This window comes from Python bivittatus, unplaced genomic scaffold (genome assembly GCF_059951505.1).
Source record: "Python bivittatus isolate LINGU-HERP-01145 unplaced genomic scaffold, Pbiv_v1 ctg000080_np1212, whole genome shotgun sequence".
In the NCBI taxonomy this organism is placed as follows: Eukaryota; Metazoa; Chordata; class Lepidosauria; order Squamata; family Pythonidae; genus Python; species Python bivittatus.
In genome coordinates, this window is record NW_028277035.1 from 35,486,179 (window position 1) to 35,511,073 (window position 24,895).

Below are 24,895 nucleotides of genomic sequence, written 5' to 3' on the forward strand. Positions count from 1 at the left end.
GGATCTATTAGATGAAAGTAACACTTAAAAGGCATTAAAAACATGAGGTTACCTAGGTATGTTGTAATAGGCAAATAGGATGTCTACTGGATTTGGGGAAATCAGTGTAAAGAAACATTGTTTAAATTGGAATTGAAGATTAATAATCACAATGAAGCCATCAGCTGGGGCTATGTATTAATTTCAATGACTATCCTGAATCAATAACAAGTTGGAAAAATGAAAACTAATGGGAAATGCCATGTTGCTACAGCCTGAAATCAAAACAAAATAATTTAAAGACAGGAAAAATATTAGCATGTTTGAAATTAAGGCAAAAAGCTAAATATAATTTAAATGGCTGAAGGGAATAACATGGTTCAGGAAAGGATGGACAAGGGCATGGAGTCAAAAAGTAGTAATGGCATTAGAAAAAACCACTGAGTGAACAGAAAAGGTAAAGTAAGTTTTGATTTCATTATTAAGAGAACTAGGATTGCTTCCTTCCTGGAATGTGTGTTTACATATTGGAAATGAATTAAGGCATAAGTTGACTCATACCACTGAGGCAATTACAGGGTTGTCTTTCAGGTAGACCCAGTTTTGAGCTTTGGTATTCTCTGTAGTAGTCAAATAATCATCTTTGATTTAGAAGACCTTGGTTAAGCATACTTCAAATGCAATGAACAAGTCTAACCTCTAGCATGTGGTAAAACCCAAATAATGGAACTCATTAGTTCAATCCTGCATTCACTATTTGGGAAAGGTTCTCAATACCCCCACCCACAATCGTTTTGTAAACAACTGAGTATCTTAACACTTGCCACTGTATATTGCTGGAGAGAAATGGATAGGCTCGAAAAATTTGATCTAGGTTATCAGATGTTCAGTTTTAACAGATAACCTTCCCTCCCCACCCCAAAATCAATTGAAGTGAGAATTTACACTGTACAGGTAGTCCTCACTTACCCATAGTAATTGGGACCAGGAACTCTGTCGCTAAGTGACAGTCATAGAGCACATCATGTGACAATGACATCAGTTCCAGTAATCCCAGTTGCTGTTAGGCTAATCCCACATGGTCCCAGCATCCTGCAGTCATGTGGCCACCATTTGCAATCTCCTGCTGACTTCTCCATTTACTTTGCTTGTCAGAAGCCAGCAGTGAAGGTCGCAAATGGCAATCACATGGCCATGGGGACGCCGCAATGGCCACAATTACAAGGACCTGTCTTAAGTAGCCCTCATTCAACACCATTGTAACTTCAACAGTCACAGATGAGTGGATGTTAAACAAGGAATACCTGTGTGTGAACTTCACAACCTGTGGGGAAGACTTATGAAATATGAGTATTTCTTAGTTATATCCTTGTAGATGGTATGACAAAATACTGTTAAAAGTTCCATTACTGGGTGATCAAGGCGTGTCTGTGTACTAAATATTTTTGAAAAGAAAATGTGCATCTCTGCATCAAGTGGAAAGAGCTATGTTGCACCAACATTTCATACAACTGCTCTTACTTTAAAACATCACACTATCAATATATTTTGGTACTGTTAAACATCAATTTAAAAAAACCACCCTAGGTGGGCAAAAAACTGCACAGCACTTTACAACTTGTAATCATTCTCTGGCTTGCTTAAACTATGCAGGATAACTATGAACATTTCATGCACAAAGTTTATTTCCTAGCAAGGATCAGTATACAATGATTGTTTTGGTAATATTTACATTTCTATGCAGTTTCATTTTAACTGCAGATTTAAATTGCTAAGATACTTTCCTACCTGATTTGATCTCAGTGTTGTTATGCTGGACCAAAGATTAAAAACTGCTAAAGCAGTATGTGCATGTGAGAATTGTTGGCAGCAAATATAATGCTCACTTAAATCAAGAGATGTTCCCAGTTTTTAAAAGGAAGTTTTATTTGAACAAGTTTCACTTAGCGCAATACACCTAAAAGTAAATCACAACACAATGAAAGATTAAACCGAGGCCTCAGATTTCATATGAACACCAAGACCAAAATCCTAAAGGTAGCTGTATTGCATCTCACATTTCCCTATTAACTTAAAAAGCGTAAATGTGCCTTACAAGATATTAAAAGAAAAACTAGAACTAACATGCCAAAGGTTCACTTGAATTTCCAACACAGCTCCTATAACTTGTTTGTACAAAAAGCATGTTCCTGAACATGCACTGAAAACAGTGTTTGGTGTTATATGGTATAAGAGCAACACTTAACATAATTGAAACAGCTTTAACCTAAATACGCTTACTGCTCAAATACACTCCTACAACAAAAACTGGAAAAAAGCTGAGAGTTGTTTAACAGGAACTTCTTTACTGGACTTACACCCTAGATGAATGTTTCAGCATATTCAAAAATACTGAACCTGAATGTTTTAAAATGATCCTGATTTCACTTACAAGTAAAGCATAAATCACAAGCTTGTATTGCAAAACTGTTAAACTTAGTTTTTTGTTTTCTTAAAAAAGTTGACCAAAAAAATCAGGTGACAAGTTACATTCCCCAGCCACCACTCATGTTGGACATGTTAGACATTCCAGCCATGCCATTCACCCCCATGGATGCACGATTGCCACTGCTGTAGTAGCTGCTGTTCATTGCACTCTGGTTACCTAAAGCAGATAACAAATTATACAATTTAGTACAAAAGTGCAGTGCTATTTCCAAGGCAACATGCTCCTCCCAAGTTTCCCCCCTTATACCACACCTTGCATAATCCTGTACTATTAAAAGACAAACTTCCTTCTATGACGTTGTAAATTTAAGACATCTATAAAGCCAACTGCAAACCAGTTTCCCAGATTTTTGCAAAGCACAGAATCAAATCCTGGAATAGCTTCATGCCCTCCCTCTACTACACAAAGTAATACACATGACCACATTACATACCATGAGATGTCAGAACTAGTTTCATGTGGATTGGATCCAAATCTTGATCACCCGGCATTTGCCAAACTATTTTCAGATTTAAAAAAAAATCTATGCTCAATCGGTCGCTCTCTGGAAACTCCATTTCCTTGCTCCTCTAGACTTTGATTTTCTAAAGCTAAAACCAAATACTTGGACAAGCTCAAAATATCTGAAGTTGTCTGCTGAAGCATGTTAATGCTCATATAAAATGGCTAACTAATTCCAACACACACCTTCTAAGACTAATAAAAACATCTTACCATATCCGCTCATGCTGCTTTGACCACCATAGCCTCCTCCATAACCCCCACTCAACTGTTGATTAGCTGGACCACCATAACTGGATTGGCTTCCTTTCAAGTTAAGGATATGCATGTTAAGACCTTGACTATCACCATATTTTATAAAGAGTATGAGCTATAGTCTACCCAAACAAACAATAAGTATGCCTCGCACTTGCCCAAGGGCCTGCAGGAAATGGGAATGGGGGTATCCCATCTGTCTTTCTATAGCAATTCTATTTTTTTTCCTTCATTGTCAGAGAACATCTCCATACACAAGTATTCAAATGATTTATTCTTGTGGCTTCTGAATTCAGTTATGTGAGCTGGTCAATTTGTAGGGAAAGTGATTTTGTTGTTCTTTGATTACATAATTGTTTTCGGAAATATTACATTCATCTCAAGTGAACTGGATAAATCTTAAGTGGTGTTTGGAAATATGGAGCTACATATGTTGGTGCTTGTATAGCTAAAACACAATTTATACTACATTTGGCCCCTTAAAGGAGATACAACTTGCAAATGGGTATCAGCTTTTCTTATCACTAATTCTTCTAATTCTATCGCTTCTAATGCTGATTATCTACTTCAGTAAGCAATATGCAAAACTCGGATGACTGTAGTTCTAATTAATAGCTTACTTATTTCATTTCTCTGCAAAACTTTTTTGCAGCTGAAAATATGAAGCTTTTTTAACTTAATCTTATCCTGCAAAGCACAAATAAACCATTTGCAAAGTGCTATAAAAGCAGCATACACCCCTTACACTAGATGAAACCAAGAATTTCTATAACCAAACTCAGCATCTGAAATTACTTCTTCTCTGCAGTACTGAAAAGCACACTTTGAAATTCAAATATCTAATAAAAGGACATTACTAAAAAGACTGTCCACTACAGTAATAGTTGCCAATTCAACCCTTCATCCCAAATTCTTAATCCAAAAAGAAAATAGCAACATTAGCAACATTCCCCCACTATTGTTATAATAAATATAAATGTGATGAATAGTTACCACTCCCTAACCTAGAACCATTCATAGCACCATTCATACACACATACATTATTTATTTAACAGTTTAATTGTTGGAATGTATACTTAAAAATTGTATATACCTGCCAATGTGTTAGTGTTCCAATCTTGAACTACTCCTTCCGTTTCCTTGACTGTGATGAAGACAAAAAGTTGAATTTCAGATTCAGATCATTTAGAGTAAGTAGGAACTGCATAAAATCAGCCAGTTTTGTTAAACATCAGCAGCAGCAACATGAAACTGAATCGCTTACACCTACCCATTGCTCCCATCATTTGACTTCCATATGCACCACCACTTCCTCCAGCTGTAGAATTCAAGAAGAGTTCTACATATCGGTGTTCTGTGGAAACAAAAAGACAGCAATGCCCTGAGCTCAAACAAGCACCATCAAATTCTCATTGAATACATAAGTTTAGCCACTTCATTGCAAATATCTTGTTCAGTACTAAGAAATAATAACAGCAGTAATTTATTCTACTATCTAACATTTATGCAAACGGTGTAATGCTTTCTGTAGGAGAGCAAGCATGCAACTTACGCATATTTGCTTTGTCTTTGGACATTGCAGCAACAGCATCCTCATGAGTAGCAAACTCAACATCTGCCTCTCCAGTGACTCTGCCATCAGGTCCAATTTCAATGTGTACTCTTACCGGATTAAGAGGCGAAAAGAACTAAATAATAAACATTACACAGAAGCTGTCAATGCAGGAAAAATTCTCATACAACACTAAGGATCAGTTGATCTTCAGTCAGTGGAACAAATCCATCAAAACAATACTTACATTATAAATATCATTCTCTGTAGCTCTGTAAGGTAATCCTCTCATGTGTACACAATGACCAGTTGTGCTTTGGAAAGTAGAGGATCCATCACCATATCTGTGATCTGACATTCCTACAGAAAGGAGAGTCCACTCTAAATCTTTTGTATGTATATTAAGTTACTTCACTGCCCTTATCAAGAATACTTACCTCTTCCAAACCTATCAGATCCAAAGCCATAGCCATCATTATATCCATTGTAGTCATCATAGCCACCATAGCCTACAAACCATAATTTAGAAAATATTGAAATTAATCAGATAATGCACTTACTGTAGGCAATTTGAAGTGTAAAAAAACTGCTTACTTACCTCCACCATAAGCGCCACGTCTCATTCTTTCAAAACCACTGCCTCTACCAAGGCTGTTATAGCCTCTTCCCACGCCTGGCCGGTCATAAGGACCAGGCCGCTGCATGGCCATTAACTTGCGAGGAGGATCATAATGAGTGCGTACTTCTGCTCTACTACTCTTGAAGATTTCAATGTACCTAGAAAATTTACACACATAAAACTAGTTGAGTTTTTTTAGAAACATGCACACTGAATTACACAGAATACATTTTTTAAAAAAACACAGCCTTGGAACTGGCAATTTAGGCCAGAATTTAGTTTTTAGTAAAAAATTATCCAAGGCTAATTTATAAAATCAGTTTGAGGTATGTGCTCATTAAGTTATCCCAACCTTAAGGGTTTAGGAGAGCAAACTACCTTGGCCTTTAAATAATCAGAATATGCTCTGGAGGGAAACATGTCCACTCAACAGGACCCATGTTTTGCTCATATGGCAATATAGAAGAGGGTTAAAAAGCTAGCCTCCGCCAGAATTTTAACCCATCAATACATTCCAAAAAGCTTTATGTGCTCACAAGACCCTCCTATGCGTTTGCATAGCAAATTAGCATAGGCAAAAGATGCATGCTTTGATTAATAAGTCACAAAATTTAGAATAAACCCTTTGTGACCTTTTTGGAAGTTAATACTTTTATGTGAAAAATTACACAAGAAAATGTTACATCATTGTATAGAACAAGTTTAGTAATCACATTTTCTTATGGTAATAAAATGCTATGTGTATTTAGAACTAGAGGCATAATTGGTGCTATTAAAGAAATGTAAAGCCATAATCTCTCAACTTCCATAAATAACTTTAAACTAAATCAGAATTAACAGGGTAATGTGATATAGGGAAGAGCAAAACAAGCACATCAGCCAGTCTGCACATGAATTAAAAGAAAGTAACATTTATGAAAACAAAGGAGGTGTTAGAATATGAAAGTATATATTGTAAAGTGAGCACTTAAGAAGAGAGAATATGGATTTAACAACAGTTTACCATAAGAAGAGCGACATATCCAACCAACCATCCATCCCCACCTGTGCCCTATTCTTTCCTTGTGTTTCTTTAGAGCCTTTTCAGCTATTTCCTGTGAAGCAAACTGCACGAAGGCCTCCCCCGTACTCCTCCCCTGGAAGTCCACCGGCAATGTTATCCCATTTGGCACGATTTCCAACCCTTCAACCCAAGGACAAATAACCCCAGTAGGGGGTAATATTAACATCACGAGCCCAATCATGATTTTCTTATAGCTTTAAAAATATACCAGAAGTTATACTTTATATTTAGAATCAGTATACCGTACTATTAACTCTATAACAGAAACATATCAATATAAATACATCAAACATGAGATTCTTAACTCATCCTGCTTGCATAGAGCTACATTTCTGCAGCTTTAATATCAACACGCTCTCAAATTAATGCAGGATATGCTAAGAAAAGCAATATATAAGCAATTTTTACAACAAACAAATTCAATTTTTCTATTAAAATTAAAATACAGCAAGAATACTACAAATCATAACACATCTAAGTAATTTCAAAGACATCTATGCAAAATATTTACAGTTCTACAATGGCAATGATTTGTATCATTTCAAGTAACTGAAAATGTAAACATTTAAGATTTGTAGTAAGAACTTTAGGATAGACATTTTTCAATAAAATCTAAAGTTAATGCAAGTTGATCTGATCACCATATTTCAGAAATACATTTAAAATTAGTTGGACTACTTCATACATTCAAAACATTCAGATGTAAAGCTCATTTTTATATTTGTTTTACTGATTTTTGCTACATATATACATGAACTACATTCTATTTTTAAAAATTTTATAGAACAATTATAAAGACATTGCAAAACATGAAACCAGTCCTCTTTTATATACATATAAAAATATCTTATGTAGTGATATTTAATGTCAGAGAAAATGTTCTATTTCTTATTTTAGAGTAGATAAATGTAAACAAGTCTATATAGGTCAATAAGAAAATATTTCAAAATCCTCAGCTGTGCAAAGTAATACAGTATCTTTAGCACCTAGCAGAGACCACCACCTCAAACCTAAAACTAATTTAATACCAATGTCTAGACTACATTTTTGTCTTATTCTCACTTCCCCACCCTTCTCCCCTCCTCCTCCCACATTGTTAAACACTTCACTTGATTAAAAGTTCTGGAAAACCTCTTTGATAGCCTGACATTTTGATTGATATAATAACAAAATCCAAAGTTGGGGCATTAAAATATTTCCATCCACTCTTTTCAGTCAATTTAGAATGACTTTTAATTACCATGTTCTAGAGACTCATATCAAATTCAACAAGCATTTAGAACACTTAGCTTAGCAGAGTGGAAAAATTAAAATAGTAACTTTTCCTTCGGTCTATCAGCATCTACTTCAGTGTCGCCAACCTCAAAAGGTGCAAGGCTGGGCAAGAACTAAGTTTTAGTTAATATTTCAAATTAAATATAGTTCAAGCTATGTTTTTGTCTTTTTTAAACATTTAAAAGGAGGAACCATTCAATATTACAAGTTTAAGCATGGCTTATGTTATTACTAAATATTACTTGGCATTATTTCAGAGCCACTAGAATTCTAATCTTTACCCATACTTACAGCTAGGACTTATACCCCACATACCTGAGAAAAACTGAACAATTTCTTCCTTGCTACAACCAAATGGAAGTCCTCTAAGACGTACAAAACCATCATTAGCAGTATCAGGGCTGTTAGGACCAGTATGCTTCAGAACCCAATCCATTTCAACGTTGTTTGACTTGAAGACTGCAAGAGGCACTTAGAATTAATGAATTTTGGAATCTGGCACAAAAAGGCTAATGCACGACAATCATTTGGAGAACAGGATCACATTTATATACACATAAAAAATACTCATGCATCTAAAATCCACCCAAAATAACTGATCAGTTACTATGTCAATTTAATCCAAACCTTCAACATATCTGTGTCCCATTGTTTCTCTGTCTTTCTTCAATGCCAATTTCACATCTTCTTCTGTTTCCAATTCAACAAATGCTTCTCCACTTGGTCTTCCTTCTCTTGTGTAGATAAAACGGACCCCTGAAGATCCATTTAATATTTTGCATTCTAAGAAAAAGTGGAATGAGTTAAATACACTAGCAGACTTCTAGCAAAAGTCAAACGTATTCAACAATACAACAAGGCTACTATCCAAACCTTAAAGTTAGAAAAAAATTAAAAATAATTTCAAGTAATCCTGGAATAGGAAGGAAAAAGAATACCATTTATGTATATATTACAGGCTCTATACGTAACAGAAATCTAAACTGGAGAGCAGAGGAGATTCTAACAAAATAGGTACAACCCACTAATCATACAATCTACATAGTTATCAATAATAGTTGCAATTCCGGTTTTCTTAGTTTGAAGCGCTATCACTGATAAAAGTTATTTTAAAGAAAACTCTAATAAGCCTCCTTTTTTAATCCTGATATCCTTGAAACAGAAGCTCCCTTCTCACCATGGGAGGTATACTAAGAACTGCACTCTATTACTTCCCTAAAACAGATTTTGCCCAACATAATGTAATATAAAACAGAAAGGAAAAGGACTACCACTTCCCATTTTACAACAGCATCTGAAAAATAAAAATCCACATAAACTCGCACGCTGAAATTTCAAGCTGCTGCGGGATAAGGGGAGTTTCATTATATGGTTTAGCCAGAACGAAAAAGAGTCAGAAAACTTACCGGAGAAAAATCTTTGCACCTCATCTGCAGAGCAGGACCAAGGCAATCCGCGCACTTTTACGACATAGCCCTCACCGCCTTCAGTGTTCAACATCATGCTAGAAGTGAGTGTGGTCTCAGTTTCGCCTTCTGTTGCTAGGGGCAGACAAAAACGTCGCCACACTGAATGGGGCAGAAATTTGGGAACCGAGCCCACGTAACACCCCCAGACTTCGCGTTTGCCCTCCCCCGCTTTTCAAATGCCTACCCCACGTACACATGGCGACCGAAATCCTCGTCCAAGACCCTGGAGACGGTTTGAAGAGTCACTTCACCTCTCCAAACACAGAAAGCCGGCGGCTGTAGCGGTACGCGCTGCGTTCTTAGGAAATGGCGGCGAACGGGTAATGCGTTTCCGCTCGGCCAGGCCCTAGTGCTGCCTTCACCTCAAAAAACGCGCTTCGACTGCTGCTAGCAACCTGAAGAGAACAACCGGCTGAGGAGACGGACCGCAAATCCAGAAATCCTTCGAACTAGTCTGCGACCAACAAATACTAAACTAAAAGCAAGCTCACCTTCTTCTAAGTCGGCCGCGGCGTGGCTGAAAATGGAGCCCAAAACGCACGCGCGTACATGAACTCCCACAGTGCGCATGCGTCTTTAAGATTTGGTTTCTTCCCTCCCCCCGTCTTTAAGCACCACCCCACCCTACAAATCTGAATTCGATTTTACTTCGGAAAGAATGCCGTACTGAATGTAATTTAATTCGAAATAAAGTTTTCCGGGATTAAACTACTGTTCCCTTCACCTTATTGCAGCACATATCCGCTCCTGCAATCATCACCGTTCGCAACGCGTGCAGCCTGCCAGACAGGAAAAGCCCTTCGCGTAGCGCTGAGGACAAAGCCCGCCACGTTTTTAAACTTAAGATGCGACACTCAAAATGTACTCTCCGCTGCTCAATCAACATCATATCCACGAACTTTAATCACAGCTACGTTTTTTTAAACCCTAGGTTTAAACCAAGTTTTAACACATATAGGCCAACCAGTCACTTCTCAGGAGAGCAACAAAGTCAATCGTTAAGACTATTCAACTACGTTCACATGCAACTAAAGAAACGAAGGGATCCATGGAAGCTTATGCGATAATAAATTTTAGACCTTTGAGGTACCACTAACACTGCGCTCAAAATGCAGAGGAGCACTTTTACCCCGTATATGGAAAACTGATATGAGTAGACTTTTTATCCTCCAGATAAAATGTACCGGGAAGGTAGAGAAAGGGGAAAAATGGCGGCTCTACATAAATGGCGGCGATTTCAAGTTTACTCAAATCTGCATCTAAGATCCGGCAAGGGGTAGACGTCAGAAAGCGGGAAGTGTCTTCGTTAGCCGAGCCAAAAGGAGGGGTTGGCTGCGCCGTTATGGATTGGCCAAGTAGAGGCGGGATTCTTGAAGGAGTGAAGGCGCGGGAGAAACTCATTGCGGTTCCGCTCAGCAAAGACCTGATCACATATCCTCCGGCCAAACGACTCTGCCTCAGTCCTAACTCACTGAACCGCAGCTTTCAAAAGCGCTTCAAAAGTCTCAATTGAAGGGAATATCGGTGAGTAGGTTAGCGCCGTCCGGTTACTATTAGCTAGGCCAAAGAGCAACACATCTACTTAGCTAGTCCTACTAATGATTTCGAATAATAATGCAGAACAGGGTCCAAGAAATATTTCCTCTTGAGCACCAGACTAATTGATCTATTAAGACCGAGCATCACAATTCTTCCCCGCTGTACCGCGACCAAAACGAAACATGCGGACTTTAATGAGTTCGGTTTTTTTAATATTTCCAATCAAAAGGTCACACGTTTACTTAATAAAAAAATCAAGGAAATGTTTTCAAGTATATTGCTATAAGCTTTTTTATAACTGCCCATATTTTTATCACCTGCCTCACCAAGGGCAAAGAGATATGCATTACTAAAATGTATTTGGATCAGTAAACTTTGCTTTCCTGTCATGTTTTCTGCCCTATCTTCTACACAAGCTACAATGCAATTACAGTATTAACCTCTTGGAAACTGCCAGTCCTCGTTGCTGATTTTAATTTCAATCTCAGTAATTTACAAAAGTCAGATATTTTAGACCATAGTCACAGAACGTGATAGGATCATCTGCTACATATTATATTTATAGCCAAATGTAAATGTCAACTTTTTTTTCACAGCTGTAGGGAAATCTACCTTTGTCGTTTACTAAAATATTATAGAGATGAGTGGGAAATAATTCCTGAACCAATTGCTAAGTGGTGCAACATTCAGACATCTGAAGATAAATATCAAGTAAATTTTGACTGCAATGAGGGAATGGGACAGATGATCAGTTCCTAAAATCCAAATCAGCATGAATTATTTTAGGATTAGACATATGAATTGTCCAGTTCTACAGATATAACAAAGTCACTTAAGTAGTTAATGCAATGAGAGTGCTTATGTAGCACCTTAAAAAATTGAATGTTTATGACAGATTTTTATGTTAATTAGGAGCTTTCAACATCCCAGAAGAATGGGGGAAATCTACTTCAGATGTTGTTCAAGCAGCCTACAAGATGGGCTTACACATTTCAAACTTACACTTGTTTAAGTAGAGTCAAAGCACAATTAAAACCAGTTTCTGCTAAATTATATGAAGCAGAACATCCAGTGCAGTTTTTTGAGAGATCAGTCTACAGTGACAGGTAAGAATACACTTTCTTTTTATATATGTTTGCTGTTAATAAAGTTAATTAATCCACAATCACATTAAAAGGAGAAACTGTCAATCCTATGTCAGAAATAGTTTTGCTAGATAATACTGGGATGAAGTCCAATCCATCTGGAAGGCATTGGGTTCAGCAAGCATGATCTTGAGCAGAATCACATTTACTTGACTTGACACAGGAAAAACTCTCAAAAGTTTATTTTAATATTATAACATATACTTGTATCTATTTTATTATAGGTATGTGTTTTCTTCCAACTCATTTGAATCAGGAGACATAACTGAAACTGAGTGGGCAATTTATCAGGATTGGCAATGCCTGGCTGTTGAACCAATTTGAGTTGACCTAGTACTAGATGGTATTATCTACCTCTGCACAACTCCTGAGGTATGTTTCCTTCTGCCCACCCCAAACTGGTTATGATTTTAAATATAATACTGATATCAAAATGAGATTATATCCATAATATGTAGACCATTTAGACTACAATCTGATGGCAACTGAAAGATTTAAGCAGTCTGAAACTTTCAAACCTCCTCCCCCAAGCTCTTAAAATTAGATCTTTCAAAGCTACATACAGAGTTGGATAAATACACTGGAGGTCTCATTCAGGCACAAAATTAGGAGCATGTATTATTCTCTCGATCTGGATGCAGCTACTACCCAAGCTGGATTAACCACAACACAAAATCGTCAAAAATACACATAGCAAGTTTTGATTTCACCATGCACTGTCTCTCTCTGTACTGGGTATAAATCCTAACCATCTACTGGTTTAAGGAACAGTCAGTTGGTATTTAGAGGGTGGGGGGCAGGATAAAAATGTAATTTAAAATATAGTTGTTATTCCCTAATCAAGTAATTGTTTCCCCTATCACATTAAATTAAAATTTGGTGGTAACTTTTATGGATTTGAGACTGTATCTAGGGTTTTTGACTTTCATAAAAAGTCCCAAATCCCCAATCAATAAATTGGCATTTTGCCACAGGAACACATTTTCTTAACTCAATTTATACATGCTTATAACAATATCTTACCTTTAAGTATTCATGAACAAAACTGATTACTACTTAAGAGCAATTGGAGTCCTGACAAGTCTAATCCTAGACCTCAAGTCTTTTGATCATTTTGATGTCAAGATTCCATATCAGTACTCACTGTTGCCAGGAAACAACAATGGAGACTTAACTGTTAAGAGATTCTGACACTGGTGTTGATTTAACCATTAAAATAAAATGTTATTAAAATGGAAATTTCAGTATTTAGCATAGTTTGATAATTATCTTTAGTACTTACATACATTAAATGCCAAGAATCTGCAACCCATTCACTGATCAGTCTAATTAATTAAATATTAAGGCTGCAATCCTAAATCTACATTTAAGCAAATTCATCCAGAATTCAGTTGGGACCTATTTTCAAATGTATATGCTTTATACTGGGCTCTACATAGGTAGATATAAAATCCAAGGAGACTCATTAGGTGCACTTGAAAGCACTTTACAAATTAGCCATGTAGCATATTTTCTATTCTATTTGTATTTTTAAAATACAGAAGTGGACGGAGAGGCTACAGCACAGAGAGAGAATAACAAAGAATTCAGTTGGAATATCTAGAAAACCTTCACTATAAATATGAAATCTGGTTTCATGAGAGGACAATGAAGCATGTATCTCTTGCTTAGACATTTTTAATCCTAGGGGGGAAAAACTGAATAAATAAAAAATCCTTCAGAGAAGAATGCAATCACCTCCTTGAATATTATGTATTCCGCTTAGATTTCCTTAATGCCACTTTCTCAGGAATATAAATGTTATACTACAGTGCCATAAATGCTTACATACTCATGCATGTTTAAGAGATTCAAGAACAAATACATTCAGTTGTTTACAACAGTAGATCTTAGCAACTTCTGGTTGAATTTTAATCAAGCTTCAGAGTTCAGTGTATGCAAAACTCTTCAAGGCTATGACAGCTTTAGAGGAAAAAGTAAAATGCAGACAAAAGAAATATTTTCTTACTAATTTTTTTGAATAAGTTTCTGCAAACTACAAATTCCATTAATATTTATAAAGAATGTGAGTAATATGTAGTAAGACATTCCACTTAGGATTCTGAGCAAGGTTCCAATATTATATAACTGATGTAAGCGTTACTGCACTGAAGACATGAAAAATCCACTAACATACTCATCTGAGACAGTGCAATCCTAATTACTATTGAAAAAATTTAACTTGAATCTCCAAGTGATGTACAACCTAATTTTCTTTTGCAGAATGGATTCTGACAAGCTCAAAGACATGCCTATTTTGGTTATAGATGTTAATGAAGATTTCAGAAATGATGAAATAAAACAAGAATACTTACTAGAACAAGTAAGTATTATTTCTCCTTACTCTTTCATTTTTAAACTCAGAGGCCCAGTTCATAATTTTGCATTATGTATCTATTCTTGGGATGGATTTATGTATCATGCTGTGTTAAAATATTGGAGCAGCATGATGCACAAACCACTGTATTAAATCACTTGATATTTTGTAGCTAGAGAAACTCCAAATATCTCATAAGGCACTCCATCCTTTTCATTTTTATGGCATTACTGTGTTTAACAGATTATTCTGTTTATACTCTGCTCCATATTCTAATTATATTCCAAATTTTCATATCCTCCAGTTAAATGGAGACTTATTTATAAATACCTATATGCTCTTGACCAACAGTAAGCAGATGCTTTGGAGGGCAATTCCTATGAATTCCATGTAATTTGTAACGTTGGCTAATACTTATGTCCAAAGTGTCTGGATGGAACCAGTCTGCTAACCCATCTTATGTTTTCTATAACAGAGTAGTCTTTTACATATGCAGAGTTAGTGAACTTAAAGTTAATTTAACTTAAGCTTTTATTGCAAACCACACAAGGGAATCAATATATTAAAATATGGCATCAAAAATGAAGAATACTAGTTTCCATTTCTCTTGTGGGTGTAGCATAAAAACAAAACAAAAGCATATTTATTAAAATATGAGCCCCAGTTTACTTATTAATGAATGAGGGCAGGGGACACTCTGGATAGACTCATCTGGCGAATAATCAAACCAACCTTCAACTGGTTAATGAATACACACAACCAATTCTACCGTTAATATTCCCATTAATAAGCTTCAACATCTTGGCTCAAGTACCTTTGTTTTCACAGGTCAAGGCTTTTTTGACTGCTTAACAAATGAAGATATTGTTTAGTGAGGATACTAAGAAAACTACTTATGTGCACAAAGAACTCACATTGATAATGGATTTGGACATGCAAAGGGGAGACTGCTGCACAATATTTTCCATGAACAAATCCAACTGTAGCACTGCTTTATATGTACTTTAATTTAAATAAATATTTGTAAGTAGAACCTCTTCACCATTTTCATTTAGAGCCAATTGACGGAACAAATATTTGCCCTGAAACTAATGTCACAATTATGTTGTTAGCCATATTAGTTCTACTTTCATGTTGTTCATTACTTGATGGGCAATGTTGAGGAAGATGATTTCTAAGAGGGAAAAGCTGTATTAATCAGTATATCATTAAAGCATATGACAAATGCAGTGAATTCAGAGAGTGGTTCACCAATAACAGAATTGTGGTTTATTGTTTATAATATATGAACCTATCCATTATGGCTTAATGTGCAAACCAAACTCCTATGGTTTATATAAAGAACCAAAGTTAAAATCCTAACTTGTCAAGAGATTCATACAGCTGATTATTGGCAGCTCAACTACACTAAATTGTAAGAGGTTAGCATAGCTATTCTTCAAGTAGCTGAAGGAAAATACATTTTTAAGCCTCCACTACAGCATTCTTAATCAAGACTATGGAAACTTTCAGCAGATCCATTAAGAAAACTTATGTTAAATTACACAGAAACTGCACTTCATAGTATGTACAAGCAAAGAAATACTTTATGGACTATTAAAATAATAAAGGCAGTAGAATTAATTAGCAATTGAAGTCGTTCTCATTTGGTAGATCCTGATTACTGTAAACAGGATCAGACTCCATTTAAATGAGTTTCCTACTGAAGAGCTTTAAAATAAAAAAAACCCTTCATCACATTCATGTATAGGTTTTCCTACACAAGGACTTCCGGGAAGATTTCCACAGCAAGCTACACAAGGACCCCCAGTTTTCCACAGCAAGCTATTAGCCTTAAGGGCAGCGCTACTGCCACTGAAGGCTATCCACTGGGAGACTAGTGGGCTTCCTTAGGCAACTGGCTGGCTACCATGAGAAGAGACTGCTGGACTAGATGGGCCAGGGGTCCTATCCAGCAGGGCACTGCTTATGTTCTTATGAGTCCTGCGATCCCGTCTAAGCCATCAATACCATTACAAGACCTATTACTCTAACGGCAGTTCGTGGGAACAGAGGAAGCTTCCGTTCCTTTGGACGATCCGATACATGGGAAGGCCGCTCGAAACACAGCTCGAGCAAAGGTCGCTACATTGCGCAGTGGGGAGAGCGGGAGGACTTCAAAGGGCGCTCCGTTTTGTTGTGGCCGTCGGTCACGTGTCCCGCTACCCTCCATTTCGGGGATTTCTACCTTGCAACCATTGAGGATCCTCCCTCCCTCCGGAGATCCTTTATCCCCCCTCTTCTCTACAACCCAGGAGGGAACGAAAGGCCCGATCAGCCCTAGCCGTTTCCTCGCTGCAGCCGGGGCCCCGGAACAGCTGTCGAGAGCGCAGCACGCCCAGAGGAAACACCCACGACAATGGCGGAGACAGGACGTGGTCAAAAGAAAGGGTGGGGGAGGGGAAGAAGCAAGCGCTCAGCATACGCGGGGGGGCGGCGAGGGAAGGGGCGCCCTGCGCTTTCTTTTCAAAGCCACGCGGGACGATAATTCACCGACGCGGGCAGGGGACCCCTTCCCCCGGCCGGGAGATGGGGAAAGAGAGACTTACATTGGCCTGAAGCGTCTGAAACGAGGCCCCTCCCCCTCTCCGATCTGCGCCAACGCACGAAAACCCGCAGCAACGGCCTCAACCGTCGCTAGGCCCAGATTCCTTCCTTTCCCCCTCTCCCTCCCTCCCATCGCCGCTCAGCGGCGCCCGCTCACCAAGGCCGGGGATTTCTGGGCCGGTCTCCTCGGTGTGACATGGATCCATCGCTTTCTCTCGTTTTCCCCTTTTCTGCTTTTCGCCCAGGGACGATCAAGGAGGATGCGAAGGGCGACGAATAAACCAGTCAAGTAGGGTGCTAAAACAATACCCGGAAGATAAGAGGCGATTAAATCAGCGCCGCCGCGGCTTGCCGGGAAAGGCTCGATTTCTCCCGCCGGAGTTGCCCCCCACCTCCGAAGGCGGCCCCCGCGCGCCCTTCGCCTCGCCTCTCCCCGCCACTCACCAAGCGTCCGCGCAGCTGCTCTCCGCCTCTATAAATAACTCGTTCCCCCACTTGTAGGCTTGTGACATCAGATTAAATAACCCCTCCCCACGTCCGTCCTCTGCAGCCAACCAATCGCCTGGTTACAAAGGCACCGGAGAGGCACCATTTCCACCCCCTCTTTCTTCCCTTTAAAGTCCCAGGGTCTTTGTACTTGGGTGCGGGAAAACAAGAGGAGCCGAAGAGGGAGGCGAGCAGTTTGGGCCCACAAGGCCGCGACAGTGACTGTAGGAGTGCTCTGCGCGGGGGGGAGGAAATCTGACTGGATTCCAGGAGGCTGCCGTGCAAACAAACGTCTTGAGGAGGAAACTACGAGCTTTGTCTCCTTCCATATTTTCCTGGAAAATCCCTACTCCAAAAAATAAGCTTTGTCAGGGCTGTCCTGTCTCCTCTGGCACATACCCTTAGTGTGCTTCTTCAGGTTAGCTTCTAAAGACTTTATCCATTCACGTTTAGGAGGGCTCAGAACTATAAAGGTAACATCTGGATCTCCATTGCTGCATTTTTCTTGCATTTTTCCAATATGCTAGCTCAAACATGGTCATCAGCCATGACACTTGCAGTTGACTGGTGCCAAGGTATACGTACAAGATGGTACCTTACCTATTTTGTGACGGTCTAAAAGTAATTCCTGTGGCTGGATGAAGGATGCAATACTATTTGGCTAGAACCTAAATACTGTATATTCCTAGCAAGGGTTGGAATCCCTGGCTATGGGCCTAATCCAGCCAACAAAAAGCTCCAAGGTAGAGGGCCTCCCCTCCCCACACAGCCTCTTCTCTATTTTCAAATATCCATTGTTAAACCAGCATGAAGTGCATTCTGCATGCATTGAGAGATGATGGTTCATCAGAATATGGGTATTAGGATAAAATGGTTCATCTGAATATGGAGATCTACAAATTACTAGGAGTGATAGCTTGCCACCTGGGAACTATGCAGATGGAGTTTTGCAGTCTTCATTTTTTCTTCCTTAGAAAAATAGAAGTTAGAGAACAGGAGTTTTACAGGGAAAGGTGCTTTCTTACTGTAAACTCCAATTTATGATACCACTCAATCCAAAGGCAGGTGGATGGAGGCCAGAGTGAATCCAATATTCCATCCTTTGTTTTTGGCAAAATTCCAGTGTGTATATCCATATAAGACTACTGTATATATGCTTTAGATGATCCATTTGTCTTTAAGATGTTAAAGCCTTTGGAGTATTTTTTGCTGCAACAAAGTAATACAGCAAACCTCTGCAAATTCCTGTACACAATAGTAATAGCTTACATTTTGTTAATATTTTGCCTTTACTTATCTTTTTATTTACTTTGTGTTTTCATTAGTATTTATCTTCCATAAGTTAGGATAAAGGGGAAAAGCAGGATCTGCAAATATGGTTATTCCTCAACTGCAGTTAAATGGAGATTGGCCAAATTCATAGAAGGTTAGTTTATTAATTACTTAGTCTTTTGGATGTGTATGTTGTCTGAAATCACAGGCAACAGAGAGAGCTGCTATCCTCTTGTCCATATTTGTGAACCTTCCTAAATGTGCCTACCTGGCCACTGTGTAATACAAAATGCTGAACTGAATGGATTGTTCACTTGATCTAGCAGGTCTCTTGAAATGTGTTATGCATGTTTCTCATCCTCTCCACCTCACCTCAGCTAATGCTAATGACACTTGGGTACTACTAGCCTTGGATCAGAAGTAGAGTATCATAGTGCAAAATTTGAAATTGAGTTTCAGGCATCTCAGCTTCTAGAAAATCACTGAGACAATTTGGATTGAAACAGGATATAAATGTAATAAATAGTGTCAAGTTTTTCCATTGTGCCAATCATTCACCTACAACCTGAAAAGGAATGGTCCAAGAAAAGTTTCTGCAGTTGTATTGCATGTATTTGCATCTACTTATCCATAGTTAATTTAACTATAGTGTACTCAATTAGCCAAATTTAATGGGTTCACAAAATACACAGAATCATAAATTGACCACCCAGGCTGAATATTCAAAAGATGCTCATTTAAAATGAAGTTGACTAGTTTGTAGTACAATGTGTAACTTTTAATGTACATGTTGACATAATATAAATCACTCTGTAAGAGACAGCTTTTTATTTTTTTAGTGATCAAAAAAACATTGAAAATTCTAAAAACTGCACAAGAGCACAACATTTAAAACACAAACCACAGAAGCAAAACAAATAATATGTAAATGTCAGAGAATAAATCATGAAATAGAACATTTTAATAATTCATATTCAACCTTTCACAACAAAATAACATTTGTAAAAATGGAGATAATCTGTTAGAATTACTTTGTTTATGTAACTAGAAGACAAAATATGAATAAAACTATCTTTAAACATTTTACAAGATTTTTTCCTGCTGTGTTAATTTGAAGTTACTGTTAATGACTGGTATGTTTGTGCAATACACTAACTCCTGCTTACCTGAGCCATTAGACTGAATTAACTCAATTGCCTCACAACACGCTGAACCAGGAGCTAACCATGTTGATCCATGAACAAGGTGCTACATTTTATTCTATTGCTGAAGTCTCAGACTAACAGTTGCAAACTCTTGGAAAGCCATAGGCGATTGTGGAGGGGGAATGTTACACATTTTTCAAAAGGTTTGTTTCAAGTATGGTAAATGAGCTTGGAGTTTTCAGCATTAGCAAACTTAAGAATTGGCTTTTCACTTGCTTCCTTTTCTTAGCAGAGACACGAGTTCTATGAACCAGCAAAAAAAATATTGCATTCTTTACCTTATTAATTCTGTTTTACGATGTTACTTTATTCAGCGTCTCACAGAAATATTCATGAGTTTCTGGCATCTCTGCCAATGTGGCATGTAATATCACATTTGTAGCTTTTGGAGTGTCAGTAGAAGTGTACATTTTAGTGAAGTGGATTCCAGGGACAGGAGGAGCTGCTTGGTACAGTTGATAGACCTAAAACATATGTGAGTAGATGTTCGGTGCTGAAATCCCTAATGTGGTATCAGTGGCTACCCTATATAGTGTGCTATTTTTCCCTGTGTGCAAGTGAATGCAGTAATGGCTCTATATAGCATAGGAGGAGGGAGCTGCCTTGCCCCTTCCGTAAAACAGCTTCCTGCTAATGGCCTTGTCAATGTATATATGTCATTTTCTCTGTCTTTAGTCTTCCTGTATCTGGGTTTCTCTCCTCTCCCTTTTGTTTCCTTCCACTTTCTGTTTTCTTCTTCCTTTTGCATCTTCTCTCCCTCTGTTTTTCCTCTATGTCTACAATAAATGTCTAGTGCAGTGTTTCTCAACCTTGGCAACTTAAAGATGTGAACTTCAACTCCCAGAATTCCCCAGCCACCTCTTAATTCATTTGTGTTGGCAATTAACGAACCAAAGCAATAAAATATAAAAAAAAGGCATAATATTGTACTAGGAGGAGAGCCACATTTGTCTTTGGTAGCCAAAAATCAGAAGCTTTTGTGTGCTGCACCTCACTTCAGCCACTCTATCCATCTTAAAATCTACATTAACTTTAATTTTGTCATACCATAAATAGCTTTGCCACCCAAATCTTAAATCATGCCCTTCTAGTTCTAAAAACCTCCTGTTTCTCAAAGTCACCCAATCTTTCAAGCACTCTATCCATCTGATGAAGTAAGCAGCAGGTCATACATGCTTGTGCATTTTAATAAATGCGTTAATTGGAAAAAATTAACATCAGACTCCTTCTGATGTTTGTACTTGGATGACGTATGATAGTTCAATATTTAAAATATTACAAATTTTAGCAGCAGGTTAGCAGAACAACAGATCCAAAAATATCTCAGAGTGTCATTATGCCAATTCTTTTCAAATTGGGTGAAACTCTAGAAGAATTTGGGTGCTGCTTTTTGAGCTTCGTTTCCGCAGCTATGTAATATCTCCATTATAGTTACGGGGTAGAGGAACTAGAAGGTTGGAGAGAACATCTGCAAACAGTTCACTGCTGCTTATCTAAATGGGAAAGGAACAGAATCCACTTTTTAAAACAGAGTCAGCAAAAGATAAGCTTAGCATATCAACATACTTTTTTTTCCCCAGTAACATTTTCAGCAAAATATTGCATAATCCCAAAGATGAAGTAAATACTATAAGCAGGGAAAGGCAGAACTGTCACAAAGAGGGAAGTAAGAGAAAGACCATTGGGTGCATTGGAGTACAGTAAAGAACTGAAATGTGGTTTACTGTCTTGTATTTCAATTCACTTTATATATATTTTATTTTAAAAGCACTTGCCTTATAATTTAACATTAGCAAGTGGAAAGTTAACCCCCTCCTTTCTCTTTCTTTTCCGCAGCCAGCTCATCAATCATCTTTGTCACCATCGCCTTGCTTACCTACTAGAACAAGAAATGAAGCAGCCATGAATTTTCATGCCCTTCATAGTTGATTCAAGCCAAGTAGCACCCGCGCAAGTGACTAATACCTTTACCCTCTAGACAGGAAGCCCTGGTTGGGGGAAGGAGAGGGAACTTGGTTAATTTCTGTATAAACATTACTCTCCCTCTCCCCTCCCCTTCCTTCCCCATTCCCCCAGGTTAAATAGCAAGCTTTCCAGAAGCTTTTTTCTTTGAATCTTCCTGTGCAGGGAATATTATCTAGCTGGTCCAGTCAGGTTTATGCAAACTGGTTATTAAATGTTTGCACATATTACAGCCAGCTTGCCAAGGCAGAACAGAAAGCAGGAAAGAAAAATATATATGTATAGTTATTTATATGTCAGATCCACAGCAGAAAACTGACAATGGGAGTCCAGATGAGATATCTTCATTGCATGTATTTATCTCACTATGATGTTTGATTACAGTTCACTAAAGCACCCTCTACATAAAGTTGATGAGGAACCTCAGGTTCTTTTTTTATATATATAATTGTTATTAAACGTTTTAAAAGCAATAATAAGTACAATACAAACTAAATTGAAAAGAAAAAAGAAATAACAGAAAAAGCTAAAAGTGTAATAAGAAAAGAAAAGAGAAAAAAAGAGAAAGATATAGAGAAAGATATAAAGGTATAAAGAAATAGCTTCTGATATTCTTCACAGCAGTTTTAAGTACAATTATATTTTAACCTCTCTCTAAAGTTACATCATAACTCTCTTCTTTCTATATCTAATCATCAAAACCATAAATCACAAGTTCATTTTTTTTTTCATTTTTATGAAGGGTTTCCAGTCATCAATAAATGTGATGATAAACCTCAGGCAGCTTGAGTTAAAAAAATCAGGTAACAACTAATAAGAAAGATCTCTTTTTCTGCTGAAGAACTTGGAAAGCCACTGTCCTTAAGGGTGGAAAATGCCAGCTTACATGAATAAATGGAGACTATAATTTGGTGGAATTCAGTTATCTATGCATAAGCACATACTAGCAAGCTGCAATGTAGACAGGAGTAAGCGGGACATTACTGCATTTCCTTCATGGCTGCTGCTCTAATTGCATTGCTGTCTGATACTGGTTTCTTAGGAAGAGAAAGGTGACAGCCACACAGCAGAAGAGCTGACTTCCAGCAGTGGCCCATGAAAGTTTGCTAGGTGACACAGCAGCTGCTGTAAGCCTATTGTGGGCTATGGGAAATTCTCATGTATGTTTAACTGCTAGGAAATAACAGCAGAAACAGCTGAATTAGTACCATGCAAGTCCATCCTGGAGAGTTGCTTCTGGGACAGGGTGCTCATATCAGCAGGAAAGACTACCCAGGAAGCAATTGCTGCTCATTGTGAGCCCATCCATCTTCAGAACTGAATGCTAATGGGAGGGTTTCCTCTCTCCTCAACACCTCAGTGAGCCAGAACACACTAAACAAGATCAAAGCCATCATAAAATTATCTTTTGCAAGATTTTATTAAGTGTCTGGACAGCAGTATTTCAGAAATACAATTGTTTTAGGTCTTATATCTAAGGTGTTTATTAAGCTCGAAGCATCAGCACCTTGTTATTTGACTTTTTCAAATTTGAATGCCAAGTAGTATTGTCCAGCTTTTTTTCTATTGAGTGTAGTCGTGCAGTGGTCTCTGTCAGCATGTCCATCAGCAGCTCAAGCTGTAGCTTCAAGTAATTATTCTCTTCCAGTAAGGCTTTGTTTGCTTTCTTCAGGACCTTGTTGGGTGATTCCTTATCTGAAGAGGAGAATAACTGCAGTAAGGGCATCTGTTGGGGGATGCTATCATTCTGCCACTCACCATCTTGGAAGACAAATTTTGCTTTGCTCAGCTGAGCACATGGATGGCCATAATCCATTCCAAGTTCAGCTTGTCGGGTTTTGTAGTCCAATAAATAAAAGGTGGATAAGGAAGTTGCTTGGCGAAGCGTTGGCCTTCTGGGTAAAAATCTACGAGAGAAATGATCAGCCCAGTAATCACGCACATCCTGTAGAATGTTATAAATGGCTTCCATGACAAGGAGAATTAGAAATGGAGGATACCAGTAAGAAACCTAGAGAAGAAATTCTGGAATAGAAAGCCAACATGTACAACATTACAGAGAGGACTGGGATATTATGTAGCATCATTAGATCAGAAATGTTAGCTAGACATACAAATTCATAATTTCTTTATTTAAAATACTGCTTAACATCTCCCATAGTGGTTTACAAATTTGGAAAGCATATAATATATAATGCAGTGTTATATTTTTAAAAGTTAGTGAGATTCATAATCAAACCATCTATCTTTAAATGATCAGTATGTCTGTTCAGTTTGCTGTCAGATGATATGAATGGGCAACTTCAAAGCCTTTGCTCTCCCTTCTTATGGTTATTGTCCTTGTTGGATTGGAAAGCCCTCTAAATAGTCAATAAAATGAAGACTGTCCTCTGACAGCCCTTCAGTCACAGAACTGGTCCCTGTCCTTCGTAAGCATCCTATTTTGAAAAGATGGTGGAAATGACTCCTGCAAGCTTCTCTGGGAACAATTTCAAAGGTGGGGATGCCCAGGTCAGATGTCACCTTGTCTCATGTTCAGTTCCGTACAGATGTCACTGTATGGAAACCTTCAAAAAGGCCACTCATGCTCTGGCAGGATTGTGTAGGAAAAAATAGTCCTTCAGATAATTGAAATAAGGGACAGATACCCTTTAGTAATGTATATAGGGTAATGTTTCCATTGTGACTGTCCTCATTTAATTTTGAATAAAGTAACAGCATGATGAGACCTAGGAGGGAGAGCCTTTTCTATCATGGCACCCACCCTTTGGAACATCATCCCCCCCGGTTTTACACCATTTACTTAGCTTACCTTCTCCCAGAGAATACTCTGTTAAAAATAAGAAATCTCAATCCCTATTTTTTTAATTACATTTATAAACAACTTGACTCTAAAGACTCTAAATGGCATACAAGATTTAGTCACAGGACAATGGTTCCCAGAAAGGGAATGACTATTAAAACTGTTTAAATTTATAGCATATGGGCATACCTCTTCTCCTATATCTGTTATTTCTCCTATCAGTGTTATTGTGATTGCTAATACTAAGGTCACTGTTTTACAGTGATTGAAAATTCCCTATTAATATACTATTAATATCCTTTTCCTTTCCTTGTCCAAGTTCTATTTAATAGCAGCATG

At 37.9% G+C, this 24,895-nt stretch overlaps 2 protein-coding genes and 1 pseudogene across 9 annotated transcripts; 1 reads left to right on the forward strand and 2 right to left on the reverse strand.

Moving 5' to 3' along the window:
• Positions 1–1,884: 1,884 nt before the first annotated feature.
• HNRNPH1 (heterogeneous nuclear ribonucleoprotein H1) lies at positions 1,885–17,418 on the reverse strand. 7 transcript variants are annotated; one of them, XM_007429533.4, is made up of 15 exons: positions 17,273–17,418; positions 16,986–17,125; positions 9,140–9,268; positions 8,361–8,516; positions 8,049–8,192; positions 6,440–6,578; positions 5,375–5,553; positions 5,214–5,285; positions 5,024–5,136; positions 4,777–4,912; positions 4,495–4,578; positions 4,318–4,368; positions 3,182–3,274; positions 2,901–2,966; positions 1,885–2,623 (listed from the first exon to the last, which is right to left on the reverse strand). In XM_007429533.4, exons 2-15 carry the CDS (start codon positions 17,032–17,034, stop codon positions 2,505–2,507), a joined length of 1,530 nt encoding a protein of 509 aa, XP_007429595.1. In that variant the 5' UTR covers positions 17,035–17,125; positions 17,273–17,418; the 3' UTR covers positions 1,885–2,504. The 7 variants fall into 7 exon arrangements, with proteins under 7 accessions (XP_007429595.1, XP_007429594.1, XP_087989954.1 ...); XM_007429532.4 differs by having other exon boundaries at positions 9,140–9,274; XM_088133828.1 differs by lacking the exon at positions 17,273–17,418 and adding an exon at positions 17,221–17,239 and having other exon boundaries at positions 9,140–9,274.
• LOC103054968 (deoxycytidine kinase 2-like) lies at positions 10,428–15,332 on the forward strand (annotated as a pseudogene). Its single transcript, XR_015794671.1, has 7 exons — positions 10,428–10,726; positions 11,338–11,452; positions 11,654–11,847; positions 12,111–12,258; positions 13,428–13,538; positions 14,149–14,248; positions 15,071–15,332. The product of XR_015794671.1 is annotated as a deoxycytidine kinase 2-like (transcript).
• A 4,728-nt stretch (positions 17,419–22,146) lies between the features above and the next one.
• On the reverse strand, positions 22,147–24,742 carry CBY3 (chibby family member 3). The gene has a single exon (XM_088134772.1). The coding sequence runs from the start codon at positions 23,723–23,725 to the stop codon at positions 23,240–23,242; it is 486 nt and encodes a 161-aa protein (XP_087990898.1). The 5' UTR covers positions 23,726–24,742; the 3' UTR covers positions 22,147–23,239.
• Positions 24,743–24,895: the final 153 nt, after the last annotated feature.